The following is a 16,322-nucleotide window of genomic DNA, read 5'->3' as shown; positions in this document are numbered from 1 at the left end:
ATCCGCACCAATGAATAAATAAGGACTTCCTTAGCCAAGAAGCGTTATACAACTCAAACACCTACAACTCTACAAGTGAGTCGGAGTTATAACCTCTTACGAAAAAGGGGCAACAACGCTAAACCAAATGGTGCGAGCAAAATTAAGGCATTAGGCAATGAATAACATTTTAGATTTGAGCTAGAGGAACATTTCAAATTATGTTAAATTTCAAGTTCGAGTAATTTATTTTTATTTTTTTCATACAGATTATATATAAGTAACAGTGATTGACCAGAATTTCTTTTTTTAATTCCTGAGGAGGTAAATACCAGCATCATTGTGTTTTGAGTTCTGTAGCTAAGGAAGCAGGTGAGAATTTTCATTCAAAAAAAAGAAAAAAGAAAGCAGGTGAGAATGTCATAATCTGGAAAAGTGGAAATGAAGGTAAACTGAGCACTGAGGCTTGAATCTTCATTATATTAAAGTTACTGTCTGGTCTATGTACACAGCGAAAAAGGGTACTGTTAGATGAGGCTCATTGTCTCATTTTCTGTTACATTTACAAAAGAATACAGTTGAGCATTTTCGGATGATTGTCCATTAGGCATTGGTCTGGGCACTATTATGCTCTGCCGCCTTTTGCTTCCTCTTCGTCTCCAGATATTGAGCAAGTTGGTCTTTCTTCCTTCTTGCAAACTCTAGCTCCTTCTCTAGGTTGGTTATCTGGTTCATTCCCGAACAGAAGAAAAAGTGAGTACAACATTAGACAATTGCCTCGAAAGACTGGAAACCGTGAAACAAAAAAGAATGTGATTCGGATAAAAGTTGAACATACCGTCTTCTTCAGTTCATCCTCCTTCTTCACATGTTCCTCGTACCTGTGGCAAAAGTTTTTTTTTTTTGGGGTTAAATCAACGACAAAAGCAAAGGTCTCAAAGTTTCAACTAAATCTGCCTGGTGAGCTAGAGATGTTCATAATATGGATAAGGATTTGTTCAGAATCATATAACTGCATACCTCCGGAAGAGTTGTATATTTTCCTCACATATTTCCTCAACTGACATGCCCTCTGTATTGCCATTAGATATCACTACTTCTTCTGGACTCTGCAAAGGTATTCAACAAAGCTAAGAATTATAAACTTCTAAATTACAAGTAAGAACCAATTATATGAAAATCAGAGAGCTTAAAAGTGTCCACTGCAATTTACAGCGCATTATTAGTTTCTTAAGTTGTTTTTTTCTTTTTCTTTTCGGAAAGCTTATAAATATGAATGTGGTCGGACCAGCTGCCAGGCTAAACATTCTAACTAAACTTTGTTTCTGCACATTTCAAAACCTAACCATTAATCATACCAGAATGCACACCAGCAACTCATCACTCAATTCAGTACCCCCACTTACATGCTGCCCATCACCCGTATCAACATTAATAGGTGTTGGTCCACCAGAAGCTTTACCAGCCCGTTCTCTGTGCAGCTTAAGTTCACTAGGAATAAGAGGCTGATAGCCCACAAAGTGGCAATGGCTTTTCCTGTCTTGTCCAGAAAAATTCCAGTCATCAACAAAGTGTGAAGACGCAACATACATGTCAGGAAATCACATCACACTGAGGAAGGAACAGCACTTCAACATGTATGTGTGAGAGAGAAAACAATAGATGTACAACCTAGTTAATACATACTTCTGATGCATACATACAATATGTATAGTGACGCAGATAACTATTAGATCTCATACACAATTATTTAATCATTATATAACAGCTAAGGGCAAATGAAGATTCTTTCCTTTGGAGCACTCTAAAATGGAGGAAGGCCCCTGTAACTCTTTTTTTCCTGTATTTAGTACTGCTCACCTCAACACTCAGTGTCTTTTATTTATTTCTTTCAATCAAGCCCAAAATCCTCAACGATGAGAAGATGAGTGACGAGAGGGTGGTAGATTCACAAAGCAACTGAAAGTATCCAGACTTTAGAACTCACCAGTATTCCATTACCATTTGTTTCAGCTTTGTTTCAAGACGGATAAACAATGATGATCGCTCAAAGTCCTGCTTATCGTGGGCTGGCTCTATAAAGTTTGCTTCAAGAAATCCTGTGATATGTACATTCAGGGAATAAGGAACCAAATGCTTAGAGGCATCTACAGTTAGAACACAAAGTAACACAATCATACCAATAACACCATTTCCCTTCGATGAACCATCAGCTGTGACTTTCCAGAATGGCTGCAACATGATTAACAAACTCATTGTATCAGCAAACTAATAATAAATTCACTGGTCTGCAGTTACAAAATGCCGATCATAGTTATCATGTTTCCATCTTAGGATTTCCATAAACAGTTCCAATTTTGCAGTAACTATGGTAATTAAACAAATCTGTGCAACTGAAATTTAAATTATGGATCCTGAATTTTTATGAATCAGAATGTGTGTAATGATAATCACATAGTACCAGCCTAATACTTCAAAATCTCACATGCATACATGATTTAAGAACTAGTGGTGTCCAGTGAAAACAACTAAAAAATAAAGAGAAATTGCTTCAGCATTATCAAGCATACCCTGATGAGGCGATTTTTGTGGTACACATTGAACCCACTAACCGGAAGATCAGGTGCCTCTTTTGTGAATCCAATGGTTGTTTCCACCGAGACCTTTACCACAAAAATTAAACTTTAAAGCTCCTTTTTATATCTTCTCAAGACACTTAAAATTTGCAGTTTATATTCCGACACTTGGAGTAGAGGCTTTATAACCTCAGCACACACCCACCCGTGTATTTATGTTACATGGAAGAAGAAAGAAACTAGCAGGGATCAATGAATCAACTATGAACCTTACCTCTTTTGACATGGTCGCTAGCTGAGGCCTATATGTGGCCACTTTTACATGTATCAAGTCATCTTCAATGCGATATTGCTGTACAGGTTTACCCCTTATAATGACTTGGAAGTTTGTGAATTTTCTGAGGTACAGAATGGAAGCATATGCCTGAACAAAAAAAAAATACAATTTGAATTATCTTAACCAACAAATGATGCTGAATTAAAAATAAGAATTAATTTTGATAAATTTACCCTCAATGAATAGCGGAGACGATATGACACATGGTTCAGTAGGTCAGCTGTTTTTTTGTTTAACTTGGTCAAACTTCCACGGTTTGTTTCATCTCTCAACCGTATATCCTATGTCAAAGATCAACAATGAGTCGCAAATAGTATCTGAGTGACCAAGAAAGATTAAATGCTTTCAATCTAAGGTCACAGACTATCTGTGATTCATGATAGGTTTACTCCAACCTTTGAAATTGAAATTACCATATACATTGTGAACAATAATCTACCAATTTTGTCACCCGAGATCTAGCTAATATAGTATATCAATATACTCCCTCCAACCTTTTACGGTTATAAAACGTACCTCATCATCATCATCAAAACTCAATTCATATACGCCTTCATCATTTAGCCACAAGTTGTATATGATTATCTTTGTTCCATGAGCTCCAATGTCCTCAAACTGGGAAATAAATATAAAAAATAACACATCAATGATAACAAACTGCTATAGATATTGAAAGAGACATGATAAAAGAATGATGTGTCATTTGAAGGCTCTTAATTTATTTTGGTTAAGCCGAGTGCACTAAATCCATTATATTTTGGGTGAACAACCCAGCAGATATCAGGGCAAGTTGGATGATTTGGTGCAGGCACTAATAGGATGGTCTTAGATAGCTTAGATAGTCTGACATAAGAGGAAAATGAGCATTTGTACTCCTGCAATACCACAATGGAGTTGACCAATTAATGTATCAACTATAGTCGTTGAAGAACTACAGGAGCCGATGACATCAAAAATTCAAAATGCATAGGACAAGTTGGTGTCACTGACTGATGGCCTCAACAATAGATATTAACAACTCCCTCAAAAGATATTAAAGTAAAAGGAAGATCAGAATATGACTCTCCCTGCAATACCACAATGTAATCTTCCTATCTATGTTGCAACATGAACTCTTTGTTCTGATATCTAAAGAGAACACAAGACTGCATTGACAGGTAACCAATCATGCATGAAACATCATCTCTTACATAATTAATCTACAACAGATGCAAATGAACCTTCTAATTACTATCTAAGAGTAGATGCTCCCGAAATTTCAATTGCAGTTGGTTTGGAGATGAATAAAATATGTCAACAGGATTTAAGAAGAATAAGGGGGAGAAGGCTCTCATCATAATTCCAATGAAAGCAAGTATATAATATCTACACATCTAACTCAACAAACCTGTTGCAAGAGATCTTCCTTTGACCCAAAGGGTGACCATTCAAGGATTGTTTTTAAATTAGAAGACCAGTCTTCCAGTGAGCTATAAATTATTGGTTGAACCCAATTCCCAGAGATGTCGAAATCAATCTGCAGTTGAAATCAAATTGAAGTGTGAATTGCAGATACAGATTTGGTTTCAATGTTTAGGAAGGGTAAAAGAAGCTTCACGTTTATAAGCAAAGAAATACCATTGGAACAATAACATCATCCTGCCCAGTTCTCCGTAGGAACGTATAAGATAAAAGTCCAATACTCTGGGTAGCTTGGCTAAACAACAGATGTAAGAAAAAGTAAGTTATTGAACACTCAAAAGTTGTTCGTATAGTATTATTTTGAAAGATGATTGCCTCAGGTACAACTAGGGTCTGAAGTAAAACAGAAACTTAAATTACCTTCCACGAGTTGCACGACTGAGCACAATAACATCAGCACCTAGTCTCATAGTACTTGTCTTAAATCCATTACCATCTGAAACCACATACACTTGTTACATTTCAAGGCGAAAAAATTACATAGAATTGATAGAACTGATCAGGACTTGAATGGCCCATGTATACAAAAGTGTTTATACTCATGAACTGAACCTAAAATGCATTAAGCAAGATAATAACAATGACTTTTACACCATTGTAGAGCAAAATTATTTGTAGGTTACACAATCAGGGTTATCACTCTTGTGTTTCCAATTTCTCGGACACGAGAAACCTACTCATTCTATTAAAGCTCAAATAACGTCTATCTTAGACTTCTATCCAACAACGCAATATTAATCAAAGAATGTAGTTTGACGAACTTCTCAGTCTAGACTTTACAGAGCAAAATTACTGTTTCATATTCGGCATTACCTCTCCAGCAGATACAAAATAAATGCAAAATCCTAGCATGATATGACCTTTCCCAAGCATAACTCCAACACACATCACATAATGCAAACCAAACTAAACTCACAGCTAATGAAACAACAAGTTCATAGTAATTACATTGCCCGATAGTCGTGTTTGACTTCTTTGTCGAATAACCCAAGCTCATGCATTTCCGAAGACCTTCCGGATTCATCCCACCCCCATCATCTGCCACAATATATAACCACACATTTCAAATTTCCCCTCTCTAAACAAACCGCATCCCATCAATAAAACCGCCGCAATTAACACGACAGAACACCATACCTCGGAAAAGTAACGCCGGCGAGTTGTCTTTCTTGAGATCAATCTTATCAACACTCACAAAAGTTGCCCCATTTTGTATCTAAATTAAAGTAACAACACTTTTTGACATCAAAAACTAGCTTTTCTTAGCAACAAGCGTGACATCAGAAGCAAAAAGAGCTTACCTCATCAACACCATTGTCCAACAGCTCAGCAATGGCTGCAAATTAAAACTTCCTAGATCAAAATCAGACTAAATTAATCAAAAAAAGAACCTAATTTCTCTAAAGCAAGAAGCTTTAACCTCCAAAAGCCCACTTATGCGAGGTGGCATTGGAATGAAGAAACTTGGGATGGACTCGCGCGTGTTCCAGTTGCCCTTTGGCCAGAGACGGCGCCTTGGAGGGTCCCACGACATAGTCGCCGGCTTTCCAGAAGCTCCGGGAGGCTAGGGTTCGCTGGTCGACGGCCGGCGACTGTCGCGACGGGAGATTTTTCGGCGGCGCGGAGGGGTTGTCGTCGTCGTCGTCGCTGCTGTCGAGCTCAACCACAGCGGCCGGAGGGATCTTCTCTTTCTTAATCGACATTTTGAAAAGGTCGAGACTTCTATTGGCAGTAACACTGCACATTTCTTATGCCGAGGGTCTGAATTTAGTAAAACGCTGCGTTTTAGGATGAAATAACTCTTTTTTTTTTTGGCAAAAATGTCATAATTGTCATTTTACATCCCGAATTTACATTTGAGTTAATTTACCTTCTAAACTTGTTAAAAATTACCGATTTGCACATCATCCGTTAAATTTAATGTTTTTCATTCAATTTTAAGTCACATGTCATACATTTAAGGGGCAATATTGTCATTATATATTTTTCATATTTAATAATGAAATAAATTAATAAAATTACTTAAGAGGAACACTTGCTACTATATTTTGTTTTTTAAACATGTTATTGATTTATATAGTTATTGTTTTACGTGATATGATATGTTAAAAAATATTAGAAAAATATAAATAAATACATACATAGAAAATTAAAAATAAATGTGTACATATAAATATATATATATATATATATATATATACACAACACACTATATTTGAATGTGTGAGTATATTAAATATAAATAGAAAATGATAACATTACCTCTCATGTGCATGACATGTGATGAAAAATTGGATAGAAACAATTGAATTTAACGGATGAGATGCAAATCGGCAATTTTTACAAAGTTTTAAGAAATAAAATTGACTCAAATACAAGTTCATGGTTGTTTTAGATGTATTTTGGCAATTTTGCCTTTTTTTTTAAGAGTGAACTTTCCGTATAAAAATGATTAAATAAATAAGAAGCAAAGGAGCGTCGTGTAGGGTTTCTCTAGGTTTTCCTCCTTCTGCTTATCATCCCTCCCAGCCATCGACACCATGTCTGAAGGATTCAACGCTAGTTTTGTTGTTGCTCTTGCAACCAAGGAGAAGGCAAGGTGACCTTTACAGGGGTTGTTAGCGACGTAACGATTTCACAACAACCTTTTGTCGTGGGACATATGTTCGCTGTGAAGAAAAAACCGGCTCCGAAAGTAATGATCGGTGCTCTGACATCAGTTTGGGGATACAAACATCGTCTCCAGATGCATGCGCAGGGTGATCGATATGTGATGAAATTCATAGAGGAGGCCGAGAAATGCTATGTGGTTGAGAATGGTCCTTGGCACTATAATAGGGTTTTATTCGTCGCCGCCACATTTGATGGACTTTGTGATCCGGTGGTGGTGCCTATTTTGAGTTTCCCTATTACAATGGAGGTGTTTGGGTTGCTGTCGGTATTCATGACTCTTGAGGTGCTTGAATCGATACGTGAATCGTTGAGAGTGGTGGAGGAGGTGTTTGGGAAGGAGGTGAATCAAGGACACCGAGATAGGGTTCGTATCACACATTTTCAGTTGGATCCAATCAAGCAGGCTTATCCTCCCATGTTGTATGAGTTTGGCATGACTCGTATTCCCGCCATGTTTACATTCAGGTACGATCGAACGACGAGTTTCAGCAAGGCATGTGGCATACTTGAACATGAAGCAATTGGTTGCCGCGGTCCACCATACACGTCAGAACCTCGAGTTCTCGGTGTCAATCTAATGGGAACCAGGGTCAGCGGCAAGCAGATGGGGGAAACGTGTGGTTTGGCGAGTGTATCGTTGGTGGTGAGCATGACATTGTTTATGAATCCTAACCCTAATCCTTTCCGGGTTGAGTTCGCTCTTTTGGCACCTCTGCTCCCCCGATGATGATATTCTCCATTCCTGGAGTTTCGATGGCGGAGCTTGTCCCTAAGTTTGTGAATACTGATCCAATGGTGTCGCCAGTAATACCTCAAGCAGTGGAGGTCCCTTTGTCGGTGCAAGAGGAAACCCTAGCCCTCCTTATGTTGTCGGCAAGGCTTAGTGGCAGCAAGAGGAGAGCTGAGATGGACCTGGTGGTGGTGAGAAGGAAAGGTGGCTCTGTGGCACCGAGTACAGAGACATAGCTACTCTTGGAATTGCAGTTTTCAGCGGATCTTCACCCCCCCCCCCCCCCCCCACACTAAGATGGGATGCTCACTATGAGTCCACAGAAGAGGAAAAAGTTGGGTTGGCCTCCAGGTCGGAAATACAAGCCCAGGGATAAAGTGAGATGACTGGGTCGGGTAAATCTAGGCCAAGGAAGGCAGGGTTGGGGAAGGCCCGGCTAGCTTAGATCAAGCTTTAGCGGGCTTGTAAGAGGAACTTTGGACCTAAGAGGATGCTGAAGATGGATGAGGCTGGGCCTAGTCGTCCACATGCAATTAAGGTTTTTGGGTTGGTATCTTTAGAGGCCCATGAAGATGTGGTGGTTACGAAGGATGCCTATGGGGGAGATTCTCTCTCCATTTGAGGTTCCTTTCGTGTTCTTAAGAAGAAGTTGGCTGATGTTGATAGGGTGTATTTGGTTACTTATGGGTCGACTGCAGAGATTTAATATTGAGATATAGATTTCGAGTTCTAGTTCTTTAGTTTGCTAGGAGTTTTTCATTTCTCAAATTATCGTTGCTTCCAAGAAGTGAGTAAAAATTTATTTATATTGTTTCGTACATTACTTTTTATGTTTTATGACAATTTGTCGTTTCTTAAAAAAAATCTTTTCGTATAATTTTTTTTTATGTTATGACAATTCGTCGTTTCTTAAAAAATTCATATAAAAAAACTTATGAGGAAATTTCGCAGCGAACATGCTGTAGAAAACAATTTATAAAGAAAGCGAACTTTCTTGTAGAAAAAACATTTTCTGAAGAAAGTTCACTGCTTTCTGTAGGAAAAGATGTTTCTGAAGAGAGTTTGCAGCGAACATTTCGTAGAAAACAGTTTCTGAAGAAAGTTCACAGCGAACTCTCCGTATAAAAACTAAACAAGTAACATGGTGTTTTTTTGCTTAATAAATGCATTCCTCAATATTTCTTTCTGGGCCATGCTCATGTAGACTCGCTATCAGGTATTTGGCATAGGATATAAGAGAGAGCTTTCCTTGAAGACCTTACAATGATGACTTTCAAATTGACGGTTAAATGAATGGTTTAGAGTTCAATTTGATATTCTCATATTTAAATGTATATGTCATCCAATCGTCTATTTGAAAGTTCTCACTAAGTCTTCATTATCAGTTTTCCCTATGGTACAAACCATTAGCCTCTTTATTACTGCAAACGCGGGAATTAAAAGAACCATCAAAATCTATTGTTTACAAACTTGTGGGATAAGACTCAAACGAAATAGCAAACACTTTATTTTATTTTATTTTTTGATACAGAACTTGTTAATCTATCTGGATTGCATGTATATATGCAAAATTTCCATCATTTATTTCAACATGATTGAATGATCCATATTTGAATGTGTGTATCTTTTAGACTGACTTCTGGTAAAATCAGGTGTATCCTTCCTATATTTCTTTGTCTGAATCAATATCAACCCATAGGCTAAGGAACGCGCGTATATTGATTCTTGAGGATCAATCCACTGAAACTTGACGGACAAGTAATTATAATGTTTTTGTCATGTAGGACATCAATTTGAAACACTAGCTAGCCATAGTCATTGCTGACTCCCACAATTTTGTACTATCACATTCAATAATTTATCAAAAAAAGAAAAGATTCAGTCAACAGTACAGTCAAATATGGCAAATGCAGAAACAAAAGTGTCTTTGCATATAGTCTGACATGCATGTTATCATTGTTATGTTGTCGCACACTCACTCAGTCACTCCGTACACCCAATGTAGTTGAGCATGTGCAAATATGGTCTTTGGATTATAAATATAGCACTAGTGTGCCTCTGGTGTCTCACACATTTGCCTTATACTCCAATTTTGTGTAATTTGGAGTATCTTCTACAATGGATGATGAGGTTAACACATCACCAAGTAGAGCTCCTGGCAACAGACTGTTGTGTATGGTGCCTGAACGTGCCCGGATTCACATGGCATTGATTGTTCTCCAGTTTGGTTATGCAGGGCAACATGTCATCCTCAGAACTGTGCTTAACATGGGTGTAAGCAAGCTTGTGTTCCCAGTTTACAGGAACATCGTCGCGCTGCTTCTGCTCGGTCCCTCTGCGTATTTTCTGGAGAAGTATGGCGTAGTTATAGTCGAATTATGAGAGAATTCTTCTTTATATCTGTTTATACAGTCATTGATCGTGTCTGCATTGCATATCAAAGATCAAATCTTATATATTATTGCAACGCTTGCTAAGCTGCTTACATGCATCTGTGTTGTCTATGCAGGAAAGATAGACCACCACTAAATTTTGGCCTTGTCATGCAGTTTTTCTTCATGGGACTTCTTGGGTATGTTCTTGTATATCTTGTATATTATTGAGAACATAATTTGTAACCTTCAGTAGCTGACAGTGCTAGCTGGTTTCTGTCTTTTGATGTGATCAGGATCACATGCAACCAAGGATTGTACCTCGTGGGTTTGGAAAACACATCACCCACATTTTCTTCTGCAATAGAGAATGCAGTCCCTGCAATAACATTTTTCATGGCTGCAGTAGTCAGGCAAATTTAGCTCATCATTCTTATTATCATTTCGTGCTAGCCTGTTTTTCTATTCTTCTGTTAGAAGCGTTTGGCTTTATAGCAGCTTTGCAAGAAACGCGCTTGTAAGAAAGACATGAACTCAATCAGCTCATAAGTTATTTCTCAACTAATTCTTCCAAATAGGATCAGAAATAAATCATCTAATGCTTTTCATGACAATTTGAACTCGATTTTTGGCACTTTTGTTAGACAGAACTTTTATCATTATCACATTTGTCTTACAGAATCGAACAAGTTCACTTGAATAGAAAAGATGGCAAAGCCAAGGTACTTGGAACTTTGGCCTCTGTTGCTGGAGCCTCAGTCATAACCCTTTACAAGGGGGCAACAGTTTATGGACCCCCAAGTGATTCGCAATATCTAAACCAGTCTCATTCTCTGATCTCAATATTTGGAGATGCCAAGGAGAAGAACTGGACCTTGGGATGCATATGTCTAATTGGTCATTGCCTATGTTGGTCTAGCTGGATTGTGCTACAAGTACCTGTTTTGAAGAACTACCCAGCTCGCCTCTCGGTCTCCTCATTTACTTGCTTCTTTGGCATTCTGCAATGTTCTGCAATTGCGGGGATTGTAGAGAGAGATTCACTGTCCTGGGAGGTCCATTCTGGCGTTGAAGTTTTCGCTATTCTCTACGCGGTTTGTGTGCAAACTAGTAATACAGATTATGAGTAATTGACCGCGTTATAATGTGACATCTAATTGGTCAATGTAGTTGCCTCAGATCAACTGTATGACAACCTTAATGATGATGTGATCTGAAATTTTGATCCGTTTGATGATTCATTGCATGTTGGTGGTTGCAGGGAGTGGTGGCTTCAGCAATGGCATTTGCAATACAGATATGGGTGGTCGAAAAAGGAGGCCCAGTGTTTTTTGCAGTTTACCTGCCTCTACAGACATTACTCGTAGCTCTAATGGCCTCAGCCATTTTGGGTGAACAATTCTACTTGGGAGGGTAAGTTTTTCATCCTACTAATATAGTCAAGATTAATTTCTCTAAATTTGCAACTGATTGGTATTATGTCACTTCAGCATTATTGGAGCAGTGTTGATTGTAACTGGACTCTACCTGGTGGTCTGGGGGAAAAATGAAGAGAGCAAGCTTGGCAAGGAAATGAGTGTGATTTCCTCAATGCCTGCAGATGAAGAATTCTCTCTGTCTCAGTCATTACTCACTTCCTCTTCGAAGTAGTTGAAGCTCATGTATTCCTCCTCCTGTTGGCTCATTGCTTTGCCTTTTTTTAATTTTTTTATGTACTATTATGTAAGTTTCACCATCTGTAACCTTTCATTTTGAAGTACTGAATAAAACCACTCATGACCAAATGCATGTAACACTTTAATTTTGTCTGGGTACAAGTTAGTTTCATTAAAACGTCTCAATATCTTATGATGTCAATAGCTCCATATGACTCGAAACTAAATGATTTGTCTTCTGTTGTCTATGCAGTTACTTTCTAAACTCTAATATAAACCAGCTGCGTGCATTTTCGAAAATATTCAGCTTGTAATCCATTATGCTGATCCAGATGTGGAGCTCTGGGAGATTACCCAAAGCCAATAGATCAAGTATTTGTAGCATTTTGATCGGAGCAAAACTTGACTCGTTATTTCACTCATTAAGTTAAGTTGTTTTAATAATAATGTCAATGATAATTGAGGAAAATACGCTTTAATGTGTGTCTTGTTCTAATAGTAATAGTCATTCCCAGTACTTGTTGGTTCTCTTATGTATTGCAGATTTAGGATTCCTTCTACTCACCTAACAAATATTTTATAAACGTCTATAAATAGAGACACCTATCAATGAATCAAATTGTAATGAGCCATAACCATGGCCGGCCTTGACGCAGTGCAGCCAGTGCGACCGCACTAGGCCCAGGGCCCAGAGTTTTTTTTTTTTTTTCTGTTTGTAATATTAATTAAAACCCACAAAAGAGAAATTGATCGACAACTCCTCCAACTAGTGCTTTTCTCAGCTTCTCGGCTTCTCAACTTTTGCTCTTCTTTTTCTTCGGTCAATCAATCCTCACAATTCCATTTTCTCGGTGCACACTCTGGTTTCTTTGTTTCAATTCCATTGATCTAATGGCTGTTACTCCAAACTCTGGTTTGATTTCACTTCTCTCACTGCATGTTCATTTAAATTATAATGGTTTTATGAATTATGATTTGTCCTCGAATTGGGACTTTGATTTCATTCGGTATCTTATTTGTGAGTTTTGCAAATATGGGTTTTGTTCCAATTAGTGTTTTTTAGCTGAAAATTATTGTTTTGTCTTTGGTGTGTTCTAATTTGTATTTGGGTTGTATTTGCTGTAATGAATCTTTCGCTCAGTATTTGATTGAATTTCTCTTAGAAGTTTACTACACCATCAGACCAACTTGCATTAGATTCAAGTCTTTTGAGTAAAAGTAGTGTTTCAGAATCTTACAGTGTTCAAAAGTTTAGAACTTGATCAGTTGGTCCATACGAGTTCACTAGCTTTGTTAAGCACATGAGTTTGATGGTTGATCTGTGTAGTGTTTGAAAATTCCAGAAGGAAACTATAGAGATTAGTTGGTAAACAATGTTTGTAAAGATTGAAAAAATTTCTCAACATTTTGGGATATATGTGATCAGTAACTCGATAATTTGCTTTACCAAGTTTTGGGCTATCAGAGGTAAAGAGGAAAAGAAGAAATGGATTTGAGTCTAACATAGTCCCCACTTGGAGTATCTGGGTGATTTTGAATTTGTTTTTTGTTTTGTTTTTTTTTTGTTGAAATGGTTGCTTATGCTTTATCCCTTTAGCTGCCAACTTTTTTGCTGGAATATGTATTGTTAATCTTTTCCAAGTAATATATGGTTAATTGGTCTTAATGAGCTTAAAACATATATTATGGTCTTAATTAGCAGCTAATGTGGCTGTTGGTATCTCAAGACTCAGTGGTTCAGCAGTTTTTATAGGCAAGGTGCATTTCAGTATTTTCCAGGCCTCTTTACTATGATTCTCTGCATTTCTGTGACAGCTGGATTTAACCAACAAACTCAAATAGGAAATGCTGCTGGTAGGTTTAACTCGCTTTGAATTTTAATGAATTACATTCAATCTGTCTTGTTTCAATTTACTATAGCATGTCTCACAAGAGAGTAGTTGGCCTCTCTTAGTGTGTACAACTGACTTGAAACTTCTGTTAAGTCTGTGCAGCTAGCTCTCTTTGTCGTTTTGAATAATCAAAATTGTTTTTTATTGGGTTGCTACTGTTAAGGAATTGTATTTGTTGGAAAAGGAACATAAACCATGGTGCTGAGGGTGATGATTGCTGGAATACTGGAAAGACATATGATATTTTAAGTACTAGAAGAAGGTTAGGAGTTTAGAGTTTTTAGAATTTTGGTTTCCCAGCAGCATATCTGATTCTAGGTACAAGAGGTGCATGTTGGTACTTGTTCTCTGGGGTAATGGTTTTATGTTTCCCACTTTCCCCCATTGTACCATGTTTTAACATATCAATAAAAATTTTCAGGCGTAGGGATGAGCCTCCTAACATTGCACCTGGCTAGGTTCCAAACTCCGGAAATTTTTTTTTTGTTTTGTTTTGTTTTTTTTGTTGTGTAAAGGCCCTTTTTTTTTCTTCGCACTGGGCCTCAAATCCCTCAGGACCGGCCCTGGCCATAACTCTCTCTACCATTTCTCTCCAACAAGTTTTTGTTTTTCGGTAATTTGATGTCGTAATGAAACCAAGGAGCAGATTAGAGCAAAATGAAGAAGTCCTTGACTCCTCGTCAAATAGGGAATGCAGTGTCGTTTCTTCGAGGAAGGCAGAGATTTGTGCGGTTAGTTTTCGTATAAGAATAAGAACAAGGGCAGAGTTAGGATTTTCATAATGGGTTGGGATAGAAATTTGTTTACAATTATTTATGAACTATACATAGAAATTTAGGATGAGCTAATATTTAAAATTTAGCTAGAAAGACAATTTTTTTTAGTAATTTGAGATGGGTTAGCCCACCGTAACATGTATGTAGCTACGTCCTTGAATAAGAACTCATGACCGGTGCGAGCAAAGTGAATATCAAAGTCAAATCAATATCGAATTCAAACGTCGAATATATGCCAACTTTGGATATGAGCCATATATGGAAATAAAGCTACGAGTATCTAGTTTTAAGATGATTTTATGGCTCGTTTATATCAAATCTACATGGAGTTATGAGTGATTTAATGCACATAGGTCACGGCCGAGAATGAGTTTTTAAACCCCAACTTCTATTTCAAGGTCTAGACCACACAAACAAGCCCTTGAATGGGTTTTTAGGGCTGAGAAGCTATCCATGAGCTTGTTACCGTGGTCCAAGCTTTGAAATAGAACTGTCGGTCTAAATTTTGATTCTAAGTCAGACTGATCTATATGCACTAAATTGGTCATAACTCCACGTAGAAAGTAAATATGAACAATCTGTAAAATGACTTGAAAACTAGACATTCGTAGCTTTCTGTCCATATATGGATCATATATGGACTCGTTTCTGAGATGTTCAAATGACATGTCTAAGTTGATTGATATTCTCACAGATTTGATAAGGATTTGACTTTATTGAATATTGATTTCCTTGCAATAGGCATGAGTCATTGTTCTTCCAGTAAAACTCACCTTCTCGAGATGAAACGGCGCTGCAATCCTTCCTTCGTGTGCATTTTTGCCTTTTTGTGTTCTCCTCGGTTTCATTACGACCTCAGATTACATGAAAACAAAAATTAAGTTTGAATTGACAAATGCGTCTGCATACAAGAGATGGTAAAACCAGAGTACGTACTTGGAACTCTGGCTTCTGTTGCCGGAGCCTCAATCATAACTTTTACAAGCTTGCATGTTATGAACCTCTAAATACTTTGTCCATTTTATAAGCTCTTATTTGGATTTGGATATGTCCTTGAGGAGAAGCTGGAATCCAGCATTGTGCTACAAGCACCTGTTTTGAAAAAGCACCCAGCTCGCATCTCGGTCATCTGCAGAAAGTGATTACCAAGCGTGGAAGTCTCATTTGCAGCAGTGAAGTCTCTGCTTCCATTCCCTACATGGTCAGTTCCAAATCCCAGCTCAAATAGCTAACATATGACGGATGAATGTAGAGATAAACACATTGGTGATCTCAATACACACGCAATTGGGTACACATATCTTGAAAATGTGATCCCTTGGCAACATTTAATCCCATTTGTAGTGTATTTCACATAAGAATGTGACTTATCTATTTGTTGTTGAAAATGCAGGGTGTTGGGGCTCATCAATGGCAAATGTAATTTAGATGGCTGATTGGAAAGGGAAATTCATACTAGCCTGACAAACTATTCTTATGGTGGAGAAGAACCCTCTCTTGTTTAAGCACTGCCCCTTACCTCTCAGTAGTTCATATCATGCACATGCCTTCTATATGCTGATCACAAGTTTTCCCTATTCAATAAAAGTTTGCATTCTGCATAGGTTGATTTCTAGAAATATAAGATGATTGATTAGTGATGGATCAAGTGTAATGCTATGGTTTTTATAAACTAGATTTCATTACACTAAAACGATGAATGCCAATAAACTGATATCCGACTTAGTAATTTTTTAATTTGTCTAATTTGAGTGTGTCATTACTAAATTCATCCCGATTTCACATAAGTCACGCCAATGTAACAACATGACATTAAAATGTTGAAAATGTAGTTTATCTGGTCCATAAAAATGCAGGGCAGGACATTTTTA

General features: G+C 37.6%; 2 protein-coding genes across 3 annotated transcripts; one reads left to right on the top strand and one right to left on the bottom strand.

Moving 5' to 3' along the window:
* Positions 1-377: 377 nt before the first annotated feature.
* LOC126793256 (protein MICRORCHIDIA 2-like) lies at positions 378-6,056 on the bottom strand. 2 transcript variants are annotated; one of them, XM_050519719.1, is made up of 17 exons: positions 5,774-6,056; positions 5,655-5,689; positions 5,491-5,569; positions 5,302-5,391; positions 4,714-4,789; positions 4,510-4,588; positions 4,280-4,408; positions 3,409-3,507; positions 3,066-3,173; positions 2,830-2,979; positions 2,550-2,642; positions 2,160-2,211; positions 1,967-2,078; positions 1,338-1,515; positions 1,000-1,088; positions 818-860; positions 378-705 (listed from the first exon to the last, which is right to left on the bottom strand). In XM_050519719.1, exons 1-17 carry the CDS (start codon positions 6,054-6,056, stop codon positions 583-585), a joined length of 1,818 nt encoding a protein of 605 aa, XP_050375676.1. In that variant the 3' UTR covers positions 378-582. The 2 variants fall into 2 exon arrangements, with proteins under 2 accessions (XP_050375676.1, XP_050375684.1); XM_050519727.1 differs by having other exon boundaries at positions 1,386-1,515.
* Positions 6,057-9,865: 3,809 nt separating this feature from the next.
* On the top strand, positions 9,866-11,778 carry LOC126793294 (protein WALLS ARE THIN 1-like). The gene is made up of 6 exons (XM_050519767.1): positions 9,866-10,110; positions 10,266-10,328; positions 10,425-10,541; positions 10,808-11,222; positions 11,390-11,541; positions 11,619-11,778. The coding sequence occupies exons 1-6, from the start codon at positions 9,875-9,877 to the stop codon at positions 11,776-11,778; spliced, it is 1,143 nt and encodes a 380-aa protein (XP_050375724.1). The 5' UTR covers positions 9,866-9,874.
* Positions 11,779-16,322: the final 4,544 nt, after the last annotated feature.

The sequence above is a fragment of the Argentina anserina genome, chromosome 1 (assembly GCF_933775445.1).
Source record: "Argentina anserina chromosome 1, drPotAnse1.1, whole genome shotgun sequence".
Taxonomy (NCBI): domain Eukaryota; kingdom Viridiplantae; phylum Streptophyta; class Magnoliopsida; order Rosales; family Rosaceae; genus Argentina; species Argentina anserina.
Note: the sequence above shows the minus strand (reverse complement) of the source record. Positions and strands in the feature narration are given on the sequence as shown.